General features: G+C 41.3%; 1 protein-coding gene across 2 annotated transcripts in view; it reads right to left on the bottom strand.

Annotated features, from left to right (window-relative positions):
- Slc4a4 (solute carrier family 4 (sodium bicarbonate cotransporter), member 4) overlaps positions 1 to 21,788 on the bottom strand; it is a 312,953-nt gene that overhangs the window by 270,729 nt on the left and 20,436 nt on the right. For both annotated transcript variants that reach the window (XM_013020185.1, XM_013020188.1), the window contains exon 2: positions 17,606 to 17,785. In XM_013020185.1, the coding sequence (XP_012875639.1) occupies positions 17,606 to 17,785 (180 nt within the window). The remainder of the gene's footprint in view (positions 1 to 17,605; positions 17,786 to 21,788) is intronic.

Here is a 21,788-nt window from a genome sequence, read left to right as displayed (position 1 = left end):
CAATTGCTATGTCCAAAAGAACTCGTACACTATTAATGTGATCCGAGAAGGTTTGAGGTTTTTTTTTTTTCCAAATTTAAATTTGGGGTAGAATCAAGCAGCACTTAATAATAGAGACCTGTAGGTGTTATTCCATTTTTAGAATAATTTGCTGACTATTCTGGGAATTAAAAAGTTCTTCTAGAATCTCTGAGTCTTTTATTTCAAAACCTCATTGCCCTCACGAGCGCCTGAGTAAAGCAGCTGCCTGCCCGTGGGGGAGGGGAGGAGAACTCCTGTTACCTGAGTCGATGAAGACTGAGGAGCTGGAGTTTGAATCCCAAGTCTGTTCCACAGCACCCAGTTGAGGTTTACCTTTTTTAATCTTATTTTTTAGATTACAAGAACTAAGGATCAAAAACTACCAAGTGAGGCACAATGACAGATCTGAACACAAACTATGATTTCCAAGGACACTTGTAAGTAAGATATTACTTCCTTATGTCTTCCTCACTTCATTTGTAAAATAAGGGAATCAAAGTCAGACGCCAATGCCTCATGCCTATAATTCTAGCTACTCAGAAGGAATATCCGGTTTCAAAATCCAGCTTGGGTGAAGACTCCCAACTCCAAAATAATCAGCAGAAAGCCAAGCTGGAGGTGTGGCTCAAGTACTAGAGCAAGGAGGCCAGCCAAGCAAACTAAAGGCCCTTAGCTCAAATCTCAAGGCCAGAAAAGTGAATAAAATTATGAATGAATGAATGAATGATGGCTCATCCCTGTAACCCTAGTTTGGGAGGATCATATTTGAGGCCAGTCCAAGTAAGAAGTTCAAGAAATCCATCTGCATCAATAACTGGGTGTAGTGGTATGCACCTGTCATCCCAGCTACCATGCAAAAGGGAAAATGGGAAAGATTGCTGTCCAGGCCAGCTTGACAGAAAAGCAACACCTTATCACAAAAAACAACAAGAGCAAAGAGAGTTGGAGGCATGTTTCAAGAATCAAAGCACCTATGTGGAAAGTGCAAGACACTGTGTTCAAACATAAGTACCACCAAAATATAACAATAATAAGGAAATCCAAATAGTTACATCAATTTGTCACAAGGTTGCACAGAAGATCAAACACCTTCACAGAGGTAACAGTGTGCATTAAACATAAAGCACAACACACACGACAGGTTGCTCCACATGGCTGTGTGCATTTCCCACGGCAGACCACTTAGGCAAGGGCACATTTGAAGTACGCAAAAAAGAAAAGGCTTCTGTACATTCTGAACTCAGAAAAGAACCCACCACAAGCACAAAAGACCTCTAAAAGACACTTCTGAAAATGAGAGGCTACTATCAGAAGAGCAGCCTCTGCCAAGCTGGTGAACAACGGGAAAAGCCCGTTTAGAATCTGCCCACGCCCTGCAGAAAGCCACGGCTGTCACCTAAACGGCTGGGATTTCAACGACACTGAAAGCTATCAAATGGCTGTGCGCATCCATTTCCAAGGCAACATACTTCCAAAGGAGTCTTCTCGAGGATTCAGTTGACTTCAGACCAATCAAGTGGAAAACAACTATTCATAGCTGTTAATTTTCTAATTTTGAACACACCAAGATTTGGAGAGATGGATAATGGAATCCTCCGGGAGTTGATTATACCCTATCAAAGGCTCCTCATTTTTAGCCCAATCACTGGAGTATTTCAGCTTCATGATAGGCTATAAAGAGTCAGAGCAGAAGTGCAAGGGCCTTGTGCTAATCCTGACTTCCCCCAGCCTAGGAAGTGTGAGCTCAGAGGTGGAACCTTTGGCGTCTGCTCCTAAAACTGGAAGGACATTTGCGCCTCCTGCACCAAGAGTTATGCAACAAGCCAGGTTCTCGGTGTGAAAGCCTCTAGACGGCCTCAGCACTGAAATGTTTTGCTTGAACTTGGTCAGCTCCTAAATATCCTTTGAGCCCAAGAAAACTCTCAAGCCCATCAAAAAAGACTGATGGAAAATGCAGTCCATGAGACCATTCGGGGGACCATTCCCAATTTATTTTGAGGAAAAAAAAAAACACATCTTCTTGGTCCCAGACTTCAAAGTACAGTGAACAAAAATACACTGGAGCACTTAGTTCAACAAGGTTTCAGAGCTCCTCCGGCTAAATAAAATCTCCCTTTCCATCACAAATTTCTCTTCTTGCCATGGCTGCATTAGTATCAACTCACAAACCAAAACTATTATCAAAATAGCCGTGGTAGAGAGCCACCTATGCTTTGGTGAGATACGTGAAATCCTTTGGGAAGGAGGTCACTGCAGAAGCAGAAGCAAACCTGAGGCTCTGTGTTCTCCTGACCTTGTCATTAAATCCTCCCTTGCCTTACATCTTGTGACTCACTGCTAGAAAAAGTCTGTGTGAGCCTGGCATGGTGGAACATGCCTGTAATCCCAGAATTTGAGGGGCTGATACAGGGCCTCATGTGTGCAAGGTCAATCTAGCCTGAAGAGAAGACCTCATTTCAAACACACACACACACACACACACCACACCACACACATTCTCTCTCTCTCTCTCTCATAAATTGACATATCATATCAAAACTCCTTTGTGCAACTACTTAGTGATATTTCAATAAAAACAAATAGAAGCAAAAGGCCTGTATATACTTTAAAGTCAGTGTTATTGGAACATGCACCTGGAGTGCTTTGCCTCCCTGTCCTTCTATACTTTCAAACTGTGGAACTAATATCCCTAACAGGACTTTCTTAATTGTTGGATATTACATCAAAATAAACAAAAGATTATGGCACCACTAGAAAAGTCACCTCATGGTGATGCCAAACGCTGTTGTTGAAACTCAATACTAGTTTAGAAGCAAATGCTTTATTTGACCATGGTGATTACAGGGATCGTTATTTGTAAAAAAGAAGGTTTCAGATGAAAGCAGAAATTGGGGGTGGGTTGTTCCACAGATATAATGAGTCAGTAAACATAAAAGTTCCATTTCAGTTTAGGCTAGAATTCATTGCTTCAACTTACTGTGAGTCTTAAATATAGATGTGCACTGATCATGCATTGGGAGGTTTATATGCTAATTGTCCATCTGAGGTTGGTACCCTTTACTTTTTCAAATATTAGTGAAAGATAATGGAATTCTTTCTTGATCCAATTCCCTTCTGGTGAGGCCTTCCTGTCCTTGGTCAGTGTTGTCTTGTCTTAGGTAAGTCTGCTAACAGACATCATCTTTCTTCCTGGCCCAGTGATTTAATCTGCAATGTTCTCTGACGCCTTCTCTAAAATTAATCAAATCCCAACCAATTCTCAAATTTTATAGCATATAAGTCACAATCCAGGGTAGCACTTACCATGGGTACAACTTCACATGTATCCATATCTGTATTTGATTGGCAAGTATCAGATTATAAACTCTGAGTGCCAAGTGCCCTTCATTTGGCTCCAGTGCTATAACCCCAGCACCTCATACTTACTTGGTACAGAGTACCTGAAGGTTACTCCCTAGAATGTCAGCAGTACTGATGTTTCCTGACTTCATGTGTGCAATAGGAACAAACTGGAGAAGAAAGTTGAATGACTGAATAGTGTCACTTGAAACCAAAATATTTCCAAAACATGTCTGAGAAGTAACCAAGATAACCAACCATGAGGGAGGGGCTAACAAGTTAGACAAGAAATATAACCACTACCATACTTATGTAACTGTAACCCCCTGTACATCACTTTGACAATAACTTTTTTAAACTCTAAAATTCAAAACATTAAATTGTAGGTAAACCAACAAAATATGATAGAAATGTTTTAACATAAAATGAACAACTTGATAAAACTGTCTGCCCATGGTAGAATCTAGCCATACTAACTCATCTAGTCAGTTTTAGCTGAGGATTCTGAACAAAACACCAACCAACTTAGGCACTTTCTTTATACTCTCATAACTGCACTATGGCAGTTACGACATTCTTTTACTTATAGGCAATTCTGTCATTTTGCCCAAACAATGGTCAGTTGTATGAGATCTTCACCTCTGCTGTCCCAGTATCCAGGACTATGCCAGAAGAGAAGTTGCTTTGGATTACTGTAGATAAAAATGGATGGAAATGAACTGAATTGAATGGACTTGCACTACACAGCTGAAAGCGCAGAGATCTGGCTGTGTCTTTCTCTTCTCCCCATTATGGTGGCGAAGAGGGTACCTACCCCGGCACCACGACAGATGATGACAAGCTGACAAGCTTACAGTCATACAAACAGATCATGTCTCAATAAGATCAAATTTTCTGGCCAAAAAAGGAAATGTCAAAAAAACAGTTACATTGGCTTATTTTCTCTCAGGGAAACCATGGAGAAAGGAGTAAAAGTTTTATTTAGCAAACAAAAGACTGAGAAAATATTTTTTTTCCAGTGAAGAAGATGACAAATTAGTGAAAGTGACAAAAATAAAGAAAAACCTACCACATATTCAAAAAGTTGCACAATTGCCATAAAGGAAAACTATAATTGCAAGTGTGTTGGCATTTGGCACACAGTTCAGGATTTCAAGGAAGCAAGCCACTTTTTATGAACGCTAAACAGAAATGTCACAAGCAGCTTTTGATTAAACCATGATTGTCACAGTCTATAGGAATGAACGAACATATGGTGTTTTTAAAATAAACTACTAACCACATCCAGTGGTTTCAATTAAAGAATGGCTCACTGCTTACAAAAATTCCCCTAGACCCAGCTGTCTTCCAAAAAAAGTCCCATTGCCTCACTCTGGGGTTTCACTGTCATCAGGCATTCTAAGGGGCCAGTCTTGGAGTCCTGTGGCTACTCAGGGTGACAACTCTGTAAGCAGGGTAATATATAAACATCTTCACATGGCTGTCCAGCTGTGACTGGACAGAGCCTGGGAGTGTTCACCTATAAAGAATATAAAGTGAACTACAGAGTGACATTAAATGTTGTGCTAAAGACTAGAAGAAAAATTGTTTTCAGTGCTGGGAAGCAAATTCAGGGGGCTTCACACATGCTAAGACAAGTGCTTGCTCTACCAATTGATCTACACCCAAGCCTGAAAACTAGAGAAGATTTTTAAAGATTTTTAAAGGGTTATTTATTTATATGGTATGCTGGTACAAAAATTAACATAATAGCCAGGCCCCAGTGGCTCACACCTGTAATTTTAGCTACGCAGAAGGCAAAGATCTGAGGATCGCAGTTCAAAGCCAGCCCAGGCAGAAAAGTATCTGTGAGACTCTTATCTCCAACTAATTGTGGTGGTGTGGCTCAAATGGTAGAGAGCTAGCCATGAATACTAAATGCTTCAGGGACCTAGAGCCCAGGCCCTGAGTCCAAGCCCCACAACCAACAAAATAAAACCTAGTTCCTTTTAGAAGAAAGAACTTATAGAGATTACTCTAAATCCACTAAAAGAGGTAATATGAGCATAAGAATGAAGGAAAGCTAGTGATATAATCATTTAACAATCATGATAAAAAACAAACCATGTCTAGAAAACTATAGGTAAGGCTAGTGTGAAGAGAGAATTAGAAGAGAGAATGCTTGCTGCGCACATGTACTACCACTTAAGCTACAACCCCTTTCGGTTATATTTTGCTTTAGAGATAGGATCTCACTAATTTTGCCTGGGTTGGCCTTGCACCTGAGATGTTCCAGCCTCTGCTTCTCAAATAACTGGGATTACAGGTGTAAGGCACCACTCCTCACTTCTTTCCCTTACATGTCCTATCTTCCTTCTTCCCTACCTTTCTCCTATTCCAGTATCATCCCTGTACTTTCTTCTTTTATTCCCATGATTAGCTATAATTCAGAACTCAACAACATGTTTTAAACTCAATAGCTTTTAAAAATAAATGCATCTGATATGGGGAAAGGAAGAGGAATCACAGAAACAGTGAGACAAAGGGTGAACCAATGAATGCAACAGCGATGCTCAGTAGATGCTATGTTGGAAATCAGCCTTACTCCTTGGGGGAGAAGGGAGTAAGGGGGTAGGGAAAACAGGAGAAAATGAGGGAGGGGGTAGAACTGTTCAAATGAGATGTACTTATTACCTTACTTATATAATGGTAACCCTTCTGAAAAGAAAATAAATAAATAAATACATTTGCCAAGTTGGTGTTCTTCTTATGTACTGCCCTTGATGGATTTCTTTTTCATCTAAACTTGTGTGATCTTTTATTACATTAAAGGTTACCTATTCCTACTCAATGCTCTTCCCACTGCCAAAAAGAGAAAAATCTCTGCCACTTCTTCCCATATTCGGAAATGCACAAAGAAGACCCTCAAATGTATCCTGTTCTATCTGTTAGATATCTTAGGAATGTCAGCAAGCATCATAAATTGCTAAGATAAAGGAAAGAGTGCCAAACACAAGTGGTTATTTGTTTTTGTTTGTTTGTGCCAGTCCTAAGGCTTAAACCCAGAGCCTGGGTGCTGTCCCTGAGCTTTATTGTTCACGGCTAGTGTGAACAATACCATTTGAGCAGTGTTCTACCACTTGAGCCACAGTTCCACTTTTGGCTTTTTTGGTACTTAATTGGAGGTTAAGAGTCTCATGGACTTTTTTGCTTGAGCTAGCTTCAAATTATGATCCTCCAATCTCACAACCACCTGAGTTTCTAGGATTACAGGCATGAATCACTGGCACTTGATTGGTCATTAATTTTTTTTAGGGGGGGGAGGGGGAAAGTTGGTCGTGGGGCCTGAACTCTGGGCCTGGGTGCTGTCCCTCATCTCTTCAGCTCAAGGCTCTACCACTTGAGACACAGCGCCACTTCCAGCTTTTTCTGCTTATGTAGTGATGAGGAATCGAACCCAGGGCCTCATGCATGCAAGGCAAACCCACTGAGCCACCTTCCCATCCCTGGTCATTAATTTTTTTTAAAGTGATCCAAGTTGGGTACCTCTAGTCTTAGCTACCCAGAAGGCTGAGATCAAGAGGATCAAGGTGCAGGGAGAGCTCAGGCAAAAAGTTCATGAGACCTCACCTCAAATGATCAAAACTGGACATGATAGCACATGCCTCTTATCCCAGCTATACAGGAAGTATAAACAGGAAGATCATGATTCAGATTGGCCAAGACCTTATGTGAAAAGTAACTGAAGTGCAAAGAACTTGAGGCATAGCTTAAGTGGTAGAGCACCTGCCTAGCATAGAAGAGGGCCCTGAGTTCAAACTTGGCCAAGTACCACCAAAAAAAAAAATCCAAAAATGTTTCTGAACATTTTGGTCCATTTCTAGTGTTTGTAATATTCAGGAGTTGCATAAAAGTGAGAAAGTACAATTAGTTAAAGAATTGGCTTAGGCTTTTATAGATTCATATACATGTTCTAGACATTAGGTGAATCTTCACAGTGAGACTCTAGTTCTAGAATTCATTATTCCAATGCCTATGTAACCGGAGATTGCCTTATTTTCTGATGAAAACAAATTCTGGGAAGGCATTATCAAATTTAGGAAAAGCATTCTGAGTTGATCTGAGAAAATGTAGATAAGGCTTGATGAGAAAGGGGAAACCTATAGTTTTCATTAAACGACTTAAAATACTGAAAGTAGTGCAGTAAGCTCCTCCATTCTACTGTCAGTTTTCTCTTGAATATCTAAGGCCCCAAATTAGGGACTTGTGCTAAGCAATCAGGGGTAATATCACAAGTTTTTATTTATATTTACTTGTTTGTCTTTATAACCAAAAAGAGAGTAAATGGAATTGATACTTTACATTCTGGCAGCCTTGTGTGAAATAACTTCCTTTGATTTCATAGAAGACTGTAAGCAAAGAGATAGTGCCTTCCCTTAGGATTTCAAAGGAAGGGGCAGGCACAAGAGAAGCTGAAGAAAAGCCAATAGGACTTGGGGTCTGGCTGTCTATGGAAGGAAAAAGAGCAAAGAAAATGAATATTTTGATGCTAGATGCAACCAGGAATTTGGAAACTCCATGCTCACAATGCCCGCCCTCCCCCCATAAAAGTGTGATGAAAGTTGAGATTCACATCGAGAAAGTTATTCAAAGAACCTAACATTACTGCATCCAAACTGTGGTCATGGAAGAATTCTGGAGAATTTTATTTATAGAATAACCTCAGTCCTCACCTCAACTACTCTGAACCAACAGGCCACACTCACAGAGCCCTGAATTTACTGGTATTAAGGTTCCTGTGTCCTTCAAAAGCTATTTCCTTCTATATGAAAATTTTCCTAAACAGAATACCATTCCAAGAAGATCCTTGCCAATGTCTGTCATTCTTCAAGAGCATTCTAATCCCCCTTCCCTCCTCCCTCTTTCTCTCTCTCTCTCTCTCTCTCTCTCTCTCTCTCCCCCCCCCTTCTTCTTTCCCTCCCTCCTTCATTCCCTGCCTTGTAAATTTTAACCACAGGATCACAGAATGTGTCCTGCCTTCCACCTACAGTCATCTATAGCCTGCTTACTTGACTGAGGAATGCTTCACATATTAGATTCCACATGCTGTTCTGGTTTTCCCCAATTTTCCACTCCAAATTACAATCTCCTTTTAGCCCTGAGTACCCCAGGCCTGGAGCATGCTACAACTCTCGGGGCCTCCTGAACTTGCATCACTATAAATAGCAACAACATCAGCTCTCCCATGGCACACGTAAACACACTATTCATAACAGCGCATGGCATGGTCAGCTGGAGTAGCTATTGCCATTATATCCACTAGCAACAGGAAAGAAATAGTGTGAGAACTGCCATTTGTAGGGCACACTGAGGTGACTCCAAGAAACTGCATTGCAAAAGACAAGGCTCCCTATATTTATACAGTCATCTGGCTACAGAAGACAGGGCCTGCAACACAGCCCTTTTATCCATTAGCACAAGAATAAACAGCAATTATTTGTACCACACAAAGCACAATACTGGTGCACCAACCCAGTGATACGAAAAAAGACAACATGCCATACATTTTTCCTTCAAACTCCTTAACCAGTTTAACTTCTCTGAGAAACACAGGGAGCCAGAAAGCCACCCCCCCTCATCCCAATCACCCCCCAAAAAAGAAAGAACAATCCATTTGCTTGCAGGAATGAGAAACAGTCTAGATGTTGATGAAATCCTAGGTAAGCAGAGCCACTTGCTCCTAGCAGTATTCCACACAAAAGGACGGTGTCATCTCTGCCCACCTGTGTTTCCTTAGCATTTTCACCTGCCAGGTAACACAGAGACTGACATACGCTGACAAGTGGAGGCCTAATTTAGGTTGGTTCTCCCCAAAGATACCGTTGGGAACCAGGAGCCAAACTGATGGCTAAAGCAAAAAAAAAAAAAAAAGCTATTGAGAATTCGTGGCAGAAAGGGCTGGATGAAGCACTAGTGTGCTGGAACAGGCCTGTGCCATCTATCTGAAAAGTAAACTAAAGCAAAACAGCTGGAGGCAGGACTCAAGTCGTAGAGCACTTGCCTAGCAAGTACAAGGTCCTGAGTTAAACCCTAGTACTTCTACTACTATTACTACTACTGCTACTACTACTACTACTACAAAAAAAGTGGACAACCTTAAAGAAGAATAATGATTGTTTCTAAGGAAGTAATTACTCCCGAGTTTTAGCCTGAAGCTCCTGACATTACCTGCGTGCCTTAGATGGGAAAAGGTAATGCTGAGAAAGGTAGGTAGAACAGTTCAAAATGACTGCTAGCCAGTTCTGCTCAGCAGATGCAGCACTTGGAAGACATGCAAAACACTGGGATAAAACTAGCAGAATCCTCTGTTAGAGATGAGGAAACTGGAGTGCAAAAATCCAAGGTTACAATGCTGGTGTGAGATGAGTTTCTTTTTTTTTGGGGGGGGGGGGTCTGGTTGTGGGGCCTGAACTCTGGGCCTGGGAGCTGTCCCTCAGCTCTTCAGCTCAAGGCTAGTACTCTACCACTTGAGCCACAGGGCTACTTTTGGTTTTTTTTCTTTTTGCTTATGTGGTGCTGAGGAATCGAACCCAGGGCCTCATGCATGCAAGGCAAGCGCTCTACCACTGAGCCACCTTCCCAGCTCCTGAGATGGGTTTCTAACTCAAGGAAATGGGCTTAACTATCTGTCTTTACCTAATAGGCTGGCACATCACAAGGGCCCCTTCTGAAAGGCAGTTTCAGCTTTCAATTCATTTTTAACATCAAAAAAAAAAGTTGTTCTCAGGCATAAAGATGAAGTTGCTCCCTCCTACTTCCACAAGGTAAAAAGCAGATGAGAAGGAAAGAGACAGTCTTACTTGGGGTTGTAGGGGTTCAAGAGGGGCAAAAACTGGGAGAAACTGAGGGAGGGGTGACAGCGTTCAAAAAGTAATTTATGCAATACCTGACTTATGTAACTACACAACTGTACATCAGCTTTACAATAAAAACTTTCTAAAAAAGAAAAAGAGACAGGCCCATGTTTCTGTCTCTGTTCCTGTCTCTGTCTCTCTCTCTGTCTGTCTCTCTCTCTGTGTCTCTGTCTCTCTCTCTGTCTGTCTCTCTCTGTGTCTCTGTCTCTGTCTCTCTCTGTGTGTCCCTCTCTGTGTCTCTGTCTGTCTCTGTCTCTGTGTCTCTCTGTGTCTCTGTCTCTGTGTCTCTCTCTGTCTCTCTCTGTGTGTCTCTGTCTCTCTCTCTGTCTCTGTCTCTCTCTGTCTGTCTCTCTCAGTCTGTCTGTCTCTGTCTGTGTCTCTCTCAGTCTGTCTGTCTCTCTCTGTGTCTCTGTCTCTGTCTCTCTCTGTCTCTGTCTCTCTCTGTGTCTCTTTCTGTGTCTCTGTCTCTCTCTGTCTCTGTCTCTCTCTGTGTCTCTTTCTGTGTCTCTGTCTCTCTCTGTCTGTCTCTCTCTGTGTCTCTGTCTCTGTCTCTCTCTGTGTCTCTCTCTGTGTCTCTGTCTCTGTCTCTCTTTCTGTGTCTCTGTCTCTGTCTCTGTGTCTCTTTCTCTCTCTGTCTCTCTGTCTCTGTCTCTCTGTCTCTCTCTGTGTCTCTCTGTGTCTGTCTCTCTCTGTCTCTGTGTGTCTCTCTCTATCTCCATCTCTGTCTCTCTGTCTCTGTCTCTGTCTCTCTCTCAGTGATTGAACTCGGGGCTGCCATCTCACTTGGCTTGCTTAACTCATACTCTACCACTTGAGCCACACCACTAGCCCAGCTCTTCTCTGGTTACTTGGAGTTGGAGTCACAAACACTTTTTTGCCTGGAACAACACAACCTCAAACCACAATCTTCCAGGTCGCAGCCTCCTAAGTAGCTGTGATTACAGGTGTGAACCACCAGCACTCTTTAAACTGAGTCGGAACTACTTCATTTCACAGGCACCCCAACGAGTCTTTTATCTTTTACACACTAGTGAATTTGGGGGACACGTCAGTGGCCTATAGAAAAATTAATGAAACTTTATGACATCAAAATCAAAGATCTTGCCTTACCAAAAAAAAAGTAGAAATGTGCCCAGAAGTATGATATGAGATCAGGCCTGGGGAGGGAACAGGGGTGTGCACTGGGAAAAGGGGAAGTCAAATGACAAAACACCAAAGATTCTTGGCTCTCATGAAACGCTACACTGTTCATTTACCCGGAAACCCCGAACAAAAGCAGCTGCCCGTTTCTCTATTTCAGTTTCCTGAATATAGCTGGACCACCAACTGGTATCCACTGTCCCAGGCTCCCAGAACAATGTCCAGTAGCATAAACCCATCAGTTCTGGTACACATCCAGAGAGCTACCAAAGAGCCACAAAACAGCAGTGAGCATCTGGGCGCACCTACCCCACACCGTGCTGTGAGGCTGCTGTGCTATGCGCTCTGAGCAAGACGTGTGTGCCCAAGCGCTGCACAAGCCTGTCCAGAAATCCCTCACACGGCACATCAATATGCTGGACAGGATGCACTGTTTGTGCCTGGGCCTCCTCTCGTCTCACACACCTGCAGGGCAGTTTCTGCACTCACAGGGTAGCCCTTGGTACCCCTATAAATATTCTAAGACATTATCAAAGTACAAAGGACAGAGGTACATGCTACTGAGAGCACGAGCCACACCATGGTTGCAGATCCTAGCAGCCAGGATCATCTCCCTACCCACTTTTTGGGCAACCCTCAGAAGATGGCAGCTGCTAACTTAGGGAGGGGGAAAAGTGCACGGTGGAGGAGGCAAAAGGATTATTTTTAAGAAAGAGCACAATCTAACTTTTCTCTCCACCACCCACTCCACACCACCTCCTCATTCCCTTGTCTCTCCTGCCTGTTCTTCCAGCTCGCTTTTCTTCCCCAGCCTTTCTCTCCCCGTGGCTCAGTGGACCACACGTTTCCTTCTCTGTATCCCCAGCTGGGACACAGTTCTGACGCCACACTGGGAATAGCAGCTAGGTGTGGACTTGAAGCAGCTGCCAAGCTCAGAGGAGAACATGAAGCTGGCTTTCTCCCTGTAATTCCAAATGTGTGCAGCTCAAATGCTCATCCACTTTTTAGAAACTCTGTCTTAACACCAGAGACAGGGAGAGAAGAAAAACCATCTCTGTTCTAAGCAAAATGAACCTGTCCACAATGTCACTTTCCCGATGTGCCTAAGCACTGTGTGTGGGGGGGGGGGGTCTTCTTAGAAGTGCTTCTATTTTTCAGTTCTGTGTCTCTTGAATGTGACTTCTGAGTTGGTTCCCTAAGCTCTGTGTAGAAGAGTGAGTTCTTTTTTAAGTGTGTGATGAATCTATGTGCCCTGTGGATCAATTTCTTCCATCACCTGTGGGTAACGAGCAACTCCACACACTTGGGAGTCATCTAACCCAGACAAAAACACCAAGTTGGCAATGGCTGAATTAATGAGGTACTTCCCAAAGTGAAACAATTAAAAGTTAGAGACTGATTTTACATGGCAAGGGAGAAAGACAGGGCAAGAAATAGTGTGCCAGGCTTACGAACAAGAAAAAGCACCTGAACCTTTATCTAAAGTTGGAAGATAGATGAATAAAGGCAATGCTTTTATTTTTCTCATCAGTAACTCATTCATTCATTTATTTCTTGATGAACATGTATTAAGCATACACTGTAAGCAAGGCACTGTGCTAGATAACAATGAGCAAGATAACCCTGATCTTTGCCCTCCTGGAGTTGATAATCTCACAATAGCTCAAGGCTGTAAACTGACAAAAGTTCTGTATTATAAAGGAAATAAATATTTAAAAATGTATGTATGATCTACTGCAATATATTTTAAAAATATATGAAAACTAAATATGAAAGAATAACTCTGGAGAACTTATTTAGATAAAAGTAATAACAGAGCCTGGCTTGATAAATTATACCTGTAATCCAGCTAAAGCTACACAAGAGGCAGAAAATGGGAGGATCACCATGCAAGGCGATCCTGTTTCAATCAACATGTTGGGTGTATTGGGACCTGCCTCTCTTCCCAAATACATAGGAAAGAGTAGGTTGGAAGATTACAGTGCAGCTAGCATGGACAAAAATGTAAGTCTATCCAAGAATCAACTCTAGCAAAAAAGGGTTATACGCATGTCTCACATGGCAGAGTACCTTCAATAAAGAAAGCAAAGATCAAGGGGGTAACCATGCTCAACAAGAAATGTACTCATTACCTTACATATGTAACTGTAACCCCCTCTGTACATCACTTTGACAATAAAATTAAATTTCAAAAAAAGAATGCAAAGATCAAATTTGTGTTGTTCATTGTTATCTAGCACAGTGTCCAGCCCATAATATATGCTTAATACATGCTCACCAAAGAATAAATTAGTGAATGAGTTACTGAAGAGGAAAAATGAAGCATTAATTTTGTTGGTTTTAGAATCTGCAGACTAAGCTCAAGACCTTGGGCTTATCAGTTCTTCAGTACTGAAAGCAAAAAAAAAAGATCTCTATAAAGAAGTAAAGTCTAAAAGCTGAAAGGTAAAAGAAATAAAATAAATAAGTAGGACAAGAACAGGGCAACCATTCCAGGAAGATGGGTTTGCATATGCAAAGGCCCCCAAAGCTAGAAAAGGTTTTTGCAGCAAGGAACTAAAGATTCTATGTGACTAGAATAGAGTTTAAGCAGACTGGCACAGTGAACAAATGACTGGGGAGATTTTGTGAGCCAAAATGTCCAACTGAGACTGCATGCTAAGGATGACAAGAATTATTCAGCAGAGGAATGGTATGACCTGATTCACAATTTCATCCGGATCAACGTTGTGTCTGTGTGAAGAAGGACTTCAAAAGCAAAGGCTGTGCAGTGTTCCAAGCAAGAGACAATGCTTCCCTTGGCCAAAACATAGCATCAAAACTGGAAACAAGTTGACAGATTCATACAGTTTAGAAACAGAACCAACAGAAGTCAATGAAGGGTTGCAATATGGTATGAGAGCAATGAAGCGAAGATGATTTCTATCAAATTCTTATTGCTATGTAAGGTCTGTGGCTTTTTTTCCAAAAAATACAATCATCACATGATGTACTGCCAACATATAAAAGAATCTGAACCACAGGATGTGATGTGTCTATAGATACAGGAAAGAGAAACATCCTAGATTCAAAAATAATAGAAACTACGTGTGGCTGTGCTTGAAAAACAATAATAAGGAACAGGTTTTCATAGAAAGTGAGTTTTTCATAAGAATTTTATTGTCATATTGGTGCCAGAGGCCTGTGGTTTCCCCAACATCAGAGGATTAAACGTCCTTTTCTTTTTTTAACATCTTTTTCTATATCGGGATGCAAAAATTCCAGATTTTAAGAATTGCACCATGAACAGCTTTGTTAAATGGCAATTCCTTTGTACAACTACTTAAAGATAATTTTTTAATTATTTTAAAGAACTGCACCAGAAAAATCAACCCGCAATGCATCTCATCTCCATGACATACAGCAGAGAAATTGAAAAGATCTTCAGTTCAACTTAGCAGGTTCGTACCAGATATATCTCAAAGATAGATTACAGTATCACTCATCATGCAGGAAAAGAAAAACTAGAAAATTCAGCTGTATATGTAATATCCCTATTATCATTGAACTGTTCGGTCCTTAACAACTGTTTCTCCCAAGGAATTCCTCAAAAACGTAACCTATGATATAAAGTAGTTTCCCAAGGAGGTAATCTCTGAGGATTCACCTTCAGCACCTGCCACTTGGTGATGGCACCCATTTGTTATCCCAACTACTTGCGAAGTACAGATAGGAGAAACCTGGTCAGCCAAGGGAAATAGCTGTGGAAAGGGGAAACTAAAGCAAAAAGGGCTGGGAGGTAAAATACCTACCTAGTGAGTGTATTTTCAAACCTTAGTTAGGACAGGACAGGACAGGAAAGTGGAAAGGAAAAGGAAAGGGAAAGGGAAAGGTTAAGGAAGGGAAGGAATAAAGGAGGGAAAGAAAGTGAGAAAAAGAAAAATTGCCATATTTATATTATACTCAATAGTCAAATTGACCTTGCCAAACGCCACTGAGAGCCACAACATACCACGACTGACAAGTTCAGGTTCAGTGTCTTTCTGAACTGCTCATTCTTAATTCCCTACCTGAGTGTAACTGGCCCTGCTTGTATTGATCTTCCTGAGAATCTAGAACATAATTATAATCTCAAAATCCTAGCTGAACATCATTCTATGTTTTATATATACATAATAATGAACTCTTTCCTACAGAATGGGTGATGAAAGGGGGAGGGAGGGAGGGGAGAGAGAGAGAGAGAGAGACACCGACCATAAATGTCCTGGACACAACACTGCTTTGATACTGGTTCAGGTCTTACCCAAAACCTAGTAAGTAGAGATAAACTGCAGTAATAATTTACATGGGGATGTTATCTTTTGTTTGTCCAAACTATCAATTGTGACCTTTTTAAAATGCATATCGAGGGGCTGGGAAGGTGGCTCAGTCATAGAGTGCTTGCCTTGCATGCATGGAGTCCTGGGTTTGATTCCTCACAGCACATAAGCAGAAAAGGCTGGAAGTGGCACTGTGGCTCAAATGGTAGAGCGCTAACCTTGAGTTGAAGAGCTGAGGGACAGAGCCAGGCCCAGAGTTCAGGCCCCACAACTGACCCCCCCTCAAAAAAAAGCATATCGAGATCTGTGCTCCAGATACACTCTGTTATTTGGGGGGATAAAAGAAGTATAGAACTTCAGTGTCTGGCCCTCTGTTCCTTTCTAAGTCTCACATTTATTCCGACACTTTTATAGTTCAGTGGTCCATCTCCAAAATTCCCTTGTAACCTTTAACTCAGTGGCCTATCTGTACGGCCCCTGCACCATAGTAACTTCTCTAGGTTCCTAAGCCACCTGCTGAGTACCAGTGGTAAGGCTCTAAAAAGTTCACATCATTACACTTCACACCAGCTTTAATTTAACTCTGTGAATTCACTTTTCAACACCCCTTAGCTGTTCATCCTAATTTGGCCTGTCATCACCTTCAATGACAGAACCTGATCTTTATCATTGCCACCCATAATGCATTTTATTGCAGGGTCTGTATTTCTGCAAGGATAGCAAAGGGATGGAGAATGTGCGGCGCTCTGCCAACATGAGAAGCTGTCACTGTGTAATTCCTGTTGGGGAATCTTCCAAAACTGGCATGTGTTTCCACTGCACATGCTCATTCTCACTTCAGCCACAGGCTAACCCTACAGCCAAATACTCTCCACATTAAAAGAGACAAAAGCAACATGAACATGTGCCTAAACACACGGCCCACTGTATTACTTGAGTTCAGAGGTGTTTTTTGGTCTACTGCTATTCTGTTCTTGGAAACTTTTCACAATGCATGATAGACACTCTGCTCAACGTTTCACTTCAAGACTTATTTCGCCCTTCGTTCTTCTAAGTTACATCACGCTTTCCCACAGCCCCGTTTAAATACCTTTATGTTTTTCCCAAAATGTAATCTCCAACAGGCCATCAGTGTACCTAACCCAAGTCAGAATCTGGCCCCTAAGACTTGTCTCTATAGATATACGTACTTCACACAACATAGATTCAACAGAAACAAAATGCATGTGACTGCTCTCAAGTGGCATGGATGAAATTTGAGGCAGATCATTCATTGAGTTTTCCCCTAAGAATTCTGTTTTGTAACCAGAATAAACACTCACCCAAAGCACACAGCCCATTCTATCATGTTGGGCCTCAGGGTGTTCTCTGACTTATTCCTGCTAAACTGGATACATTATGCCTCCTATGTTCAACATCTCGAAAGTACTTGAATTCGATCTAGGTAAATGTCACCTGCAACGCTGACATTTGGAAGGATATCTAAGTATGTATGCACATACTCTCATTTTAACCTATTGTCTCAACAAAACCTTTTCCTAAACAGAAACAATCCGAAGAGTTTATTAAAAGTCTTCCAGCCACTGTTGATCACCATACTAAATGCCACCTGTAACACTGTCCCATTTTACTAACAGAATATACAATACAGAACTTACCTATGACTAACAGAATGTACAGTACATAACTCTACCTAAACTGTTATCTGATTTGCTTTTTACAATTAGCACAGAATCTTTTACTTGACTTCACAGATCAACCTGTCTGGCTCAAGAAAAACATCTCCACCAACATTTTCCTTCAGAGACCATTCCCATATAACTGTTTCAGTCCATGAGCCCCAAAATTCTAGAAGGTATGTTCCCCCAGGATAAGGAGCATGGCAGAGAGGCACTGAGCCCAGAGATTACTCACTGAGAGGTTTGAGGATACTGCTGCTGGACTCATCAGCATTCTCCACATCTGATTTGTCAGAGTAGTTCTCAGAGATTCTCTCCTTTTCCTTCTTTTCTTTATGCCCTGTCTTTCTCTTGTGACGTCTCCTTCTCCGGTAGCTCTTGGGTACGTGGACCCCAATGTAGATGGTATGGTGACCTAAACAGAAGGTACAACACAAATTTGCAGTAATAGCCAATAGTTTAGGGGGAGGGGTTAGTACTGAGGATTGAATTCAGGACCTCACACTTTCTAAGCAAGTGTTCCAACCTACTTAAGCCACACCTCTAGACCTTTTTGTTTTTTAGTATGTTTTCCAGATAAGGGCTTAGGCTTTTGCCTCTGTCAGCTTCAGATTATGATACAAGTAGGTAGGATTACAGGTGTGTGCCCTTACCACCACCACCACCACACACACACACACACAACACCATCAAATTCTATTATCTGCTACACACAAAATATTCAAGATCCACAGGTCTGAGAAAAGATCTATGAATTCAATGGTATCATTCACTACTTGGCAAATCAGAACTGGAAAATCAGAATTCTCTCCTAATTTTCATGTAGCAACACTGTAATTAAACCTGTTGGTTCTAGAACTAGATTTGTACTAGTATGGACTCTAGTTCTATCCAGATGACCTTCTTTTTGTCTAGGAAAACAAGTAAATACCAAAGTTCCAGGAGTCCTCGTCTATGGCCATATCTCTGTGGTCAATGAACTATATGCTCTTCTTAACTACATTGGGTCTCAATCCCATCATTCATTTGGGTAAGCCCTAGAGGCTTTTCCTGTCTATCCTTGTTGAGTGTGTGATTGTATTGGCTAAGGTGCTAGAAAGGGAGCTGTTGGAGCTACAAAAATAAAGATCTAAAGCAAAGTTCAAAAAGTCAAAAAAAAAAAAAGGTCATTGTGCTGGGGAAAAAGTTTTACAGTATAACTTTTTGTCTTTTTTTTTTACCCTATCAGCAGAACAGAGACTTAGAATTGGGACAGACTGAGATAAGAAGACATAGTTGGAGAGAAGATTTCAGAAATACTCAAATGTTCACACTAGGAAACAGCTACAATGAATGTCAGCTACAGTGTCTTTCTCATTTTTCTTTTTTCGTTTCCAAAAGTTTCTAAAAACTGGTTGTTGCAATGATAAAAATAAACTCAGCCCAGCAAAAACTGCCTTGAAGAGAAGGGCATGGAGAAAAAGGATTGAGTAATGCCTTTAGTTCTCTGGATAGAGGGAGCTGCAAAATCAACTTAGTATATTTTTTTGCAAATATCTGGTAAGACAAAAAAAGAAAAGAATTCAAAATTCCAAATCTCTTTAGTTGGGAACTTTTACTTTCATTCTATCTATCTACAACATAACTTTGGAATGTGAAAAACATCACTTCAGAATTACTAATGTGACCATTTTTTTTAATTGTAAGTTTGATTAGTTTATCTCATTGATGGTTTTCATTTCCCATTTCTGGACTTATTCTTTGACACATGTCCCAGTGCCAGAGATAATATCACATACCACAGTGAAATCCACATACAGCATTCTGATCTCAACTGCTGTCAACACATCTAAAAAACCACCATTCACAGGCGGTTTCCTTAGACAGGCAGCATTAAAAGAATATGTCGCTTTAAAAAACAGATTCCAACTAAGGAATAAAGAGGCTGAAGTCAATGTGGTAGTGAGCAAAAGAAACAGCTCATACTGGGAATGAACCTGGAGCAGAAGCCCTCACAATACACATGCAGGGAAGGGGAGGGGAGAGGGAAAGATAGAAAGGGAGCAGGGAGGAAGAGAGGAAGAAACAGAAATAACCAGAAACTTGTTATTCCAAACAAAGCATGGTGAAACTCTCCCCACAGAATGTGTGCCAATGAGAGGTTTATCATGTCTAACCATTTGCAAGTAAATGGTTCTCATGGGAAAGCTATATTATACTAGGAAGTAGGAAATGTCTCAGAAACAATGTGAAATAAGAAACAGCGTCAATTGTTTCCTGAGCTCCAGTTACTCAAGGAGTCAGGAGGTTTTATCTCAAGTCCCAGCAATTCAAGTAAGCAAAGCCAACCAATTTCTTCAGTAAATCAAATGCTGAAAGCTTCATTTAGGAATTAGGAAAATATCACACATACACACACACACGCACAAACACACACACACACACCAAGGCAGGAATGTTGTCATAATATTTTTCTACACCTGAATAATGGCAGGTAAGCAAAAAACAATGTGTAATTAAGTTACATTAGTCACACTGAGGTTATACAGAAAGATTTGATACATTAACCCCAATCTGTGTTTTACATTCATCAAACCATTGGAAAGACAGTCTCTTTGGGCCATTAAAATTATAAGGTCAGATTTCTGACTCTAAAGTGGACTTTAGCCTGCTGAGTTACAATGATTCAGACTGAGTCTTCCAACTCTAGACAGGAAGATCCTTTAGCTTTGAGAACCTAATTTAAGTTGTCACCCTCACAAAAATGATACCACCTGCCCTCCTCATGATCTTGTCCCCTACATGTCTACAACGCCTTTCAACAGGTGGGAAGTTTCAGATGTGATTCAGCCCTCCAGGCTGCTATGGTGCCCCTCCAGATAACCAAGTGGTAATGGAAGTTCTTTCAGGACATTCCAAATCTCAGGCCCATGTACAAGTGTACCTTAAGAACATACCTCAATAGTTTGGGTATATTTACAGAGTTGTACAACTGTCATCATCATATTTAGAATTTTAGAAACTGTCTGCCAATTTAAAGAATCCTTCACACTCATTTCCAGCTGCTCTGCTGCCAGTCAATGTGCCACACGCCCACGTTTTCTACTCTCAGTGATGGCCTTCAAGGAAGCCATAACTCTCTAGGACTCACATGGCTATAAACTCTTTGTGGGAATCCTCGAGGCATGGTAAATAGATTATGCTTGGTAAGGAAGGTATTGTCTTCCAGGAACTGCTGGAGAAAATCACTGCACAAAGCTGAGCAATTTCTGACCTCAGAGTGCCCTCCTTCTCTACCTATATTATTGGTAACTGTTTTCTCTTTATGGTTCTGGGATTAAGTAGACCATGAGGAAGTAGGACGATGACTGCTGCATGACCAAGTACTTCTCGAGCAACATTCTGCTCTTCAGCTTCCTTGCTCATGAGAACAAAGAATAAGACAGGCTTGCTTTTGATGGGCTGGACGAGGTAGGCATGCTTCCTCGAAGTAATGACCAAATACTTAGTGAGTCATATGTATTAAGTAACAAAAACACCACAGAACTGAGACGGACAGAATACCTGTCTTCTTGATCAATAAAGCAACATTCCTGCTGAAAAGATATCATTGTGGGTGAGACTATCACAGGTTAACCTCAGTATTTATTTTCATTAATGGTGCTTTATCTGTCTCAGAAAAATGTCAGGAAAATTAATGGCTATTTTTATATTATGACTCTCAAAATGACTGCAGGCTCGAGGGAACAGAAAAGTTGAGCATGTCGTGTTGTTTTACATGTTAAAAAAAAAGGAACAGTTTGATAGACAGGCTTTCCAATCCTTCAAGAAGTCTAAAAACTAGTAAGATGCTCAAAGAATCAAGAACAGTTACCTACTTATTATGAGAGACTTTTTAGGCTCAAATTTAAAAATCCTCTGCTAGAAATTATTGGCTTGCAATAATTTTTTTAAAGAGCAAAGCTTTTTTAAAACAGCAGTAGTACATTAGGAAGAGGTGACATGTGTGTGTGTGTGTATGTGTGTGTGCATGTGTGTGTGTGTGTGTGTGTGTGTGTGTGTGTGTGTGTGTGTGTGCCAGTCCTGGGGCTTGAACTAGGCACTCACTATCCCTGAGCTTTTGTGTTCAAGTTAGTGCTCTACCTCTTGACCTCAGCTCCACTCCCAGCTTTTTCTCTTTTTTTTTTTTGTCCATTGTAGGGCTTGAACTCCAGGCGTGGGTGCTGTCCCTCAGCTCTTCAGCTCAAGCCTAGTGCTCTAGCACTTGAGCCACAGCGCCACTTCCGATTTTCTGAGTGGTTTATTGGAGATAAGAGTCTCATGGACTTTCATGTCCGGGCTGGCTTTGAACAGAGATCCTCAGATCTCAGCCTCCTGAGTAGCTAGGATTACAGGCATGAGCCACCAGCGCCCAGCCTCCTAGCTTTTTTTTAATGCAT

This window comes from Dipodomys ordii, unplaced genomic scaffold, assembly GCF_000151885.1.
Source record: "Dipodomys ordii isolate 6190 unplaced genomic scaffold, Dord_2.0 Scaffold49, whole genome shotgun sequence".
In the NCBI taxonomy this organism is placed as follows: Eukaryota; Metazoa; Chordata; class Mammalia; order Rodentia; family Heteromyidae; genus Dipodomys; species Dipodomys ordii.
This window is presented reverse-complemented; position numbering and strand designations above follow the sequence as displayed.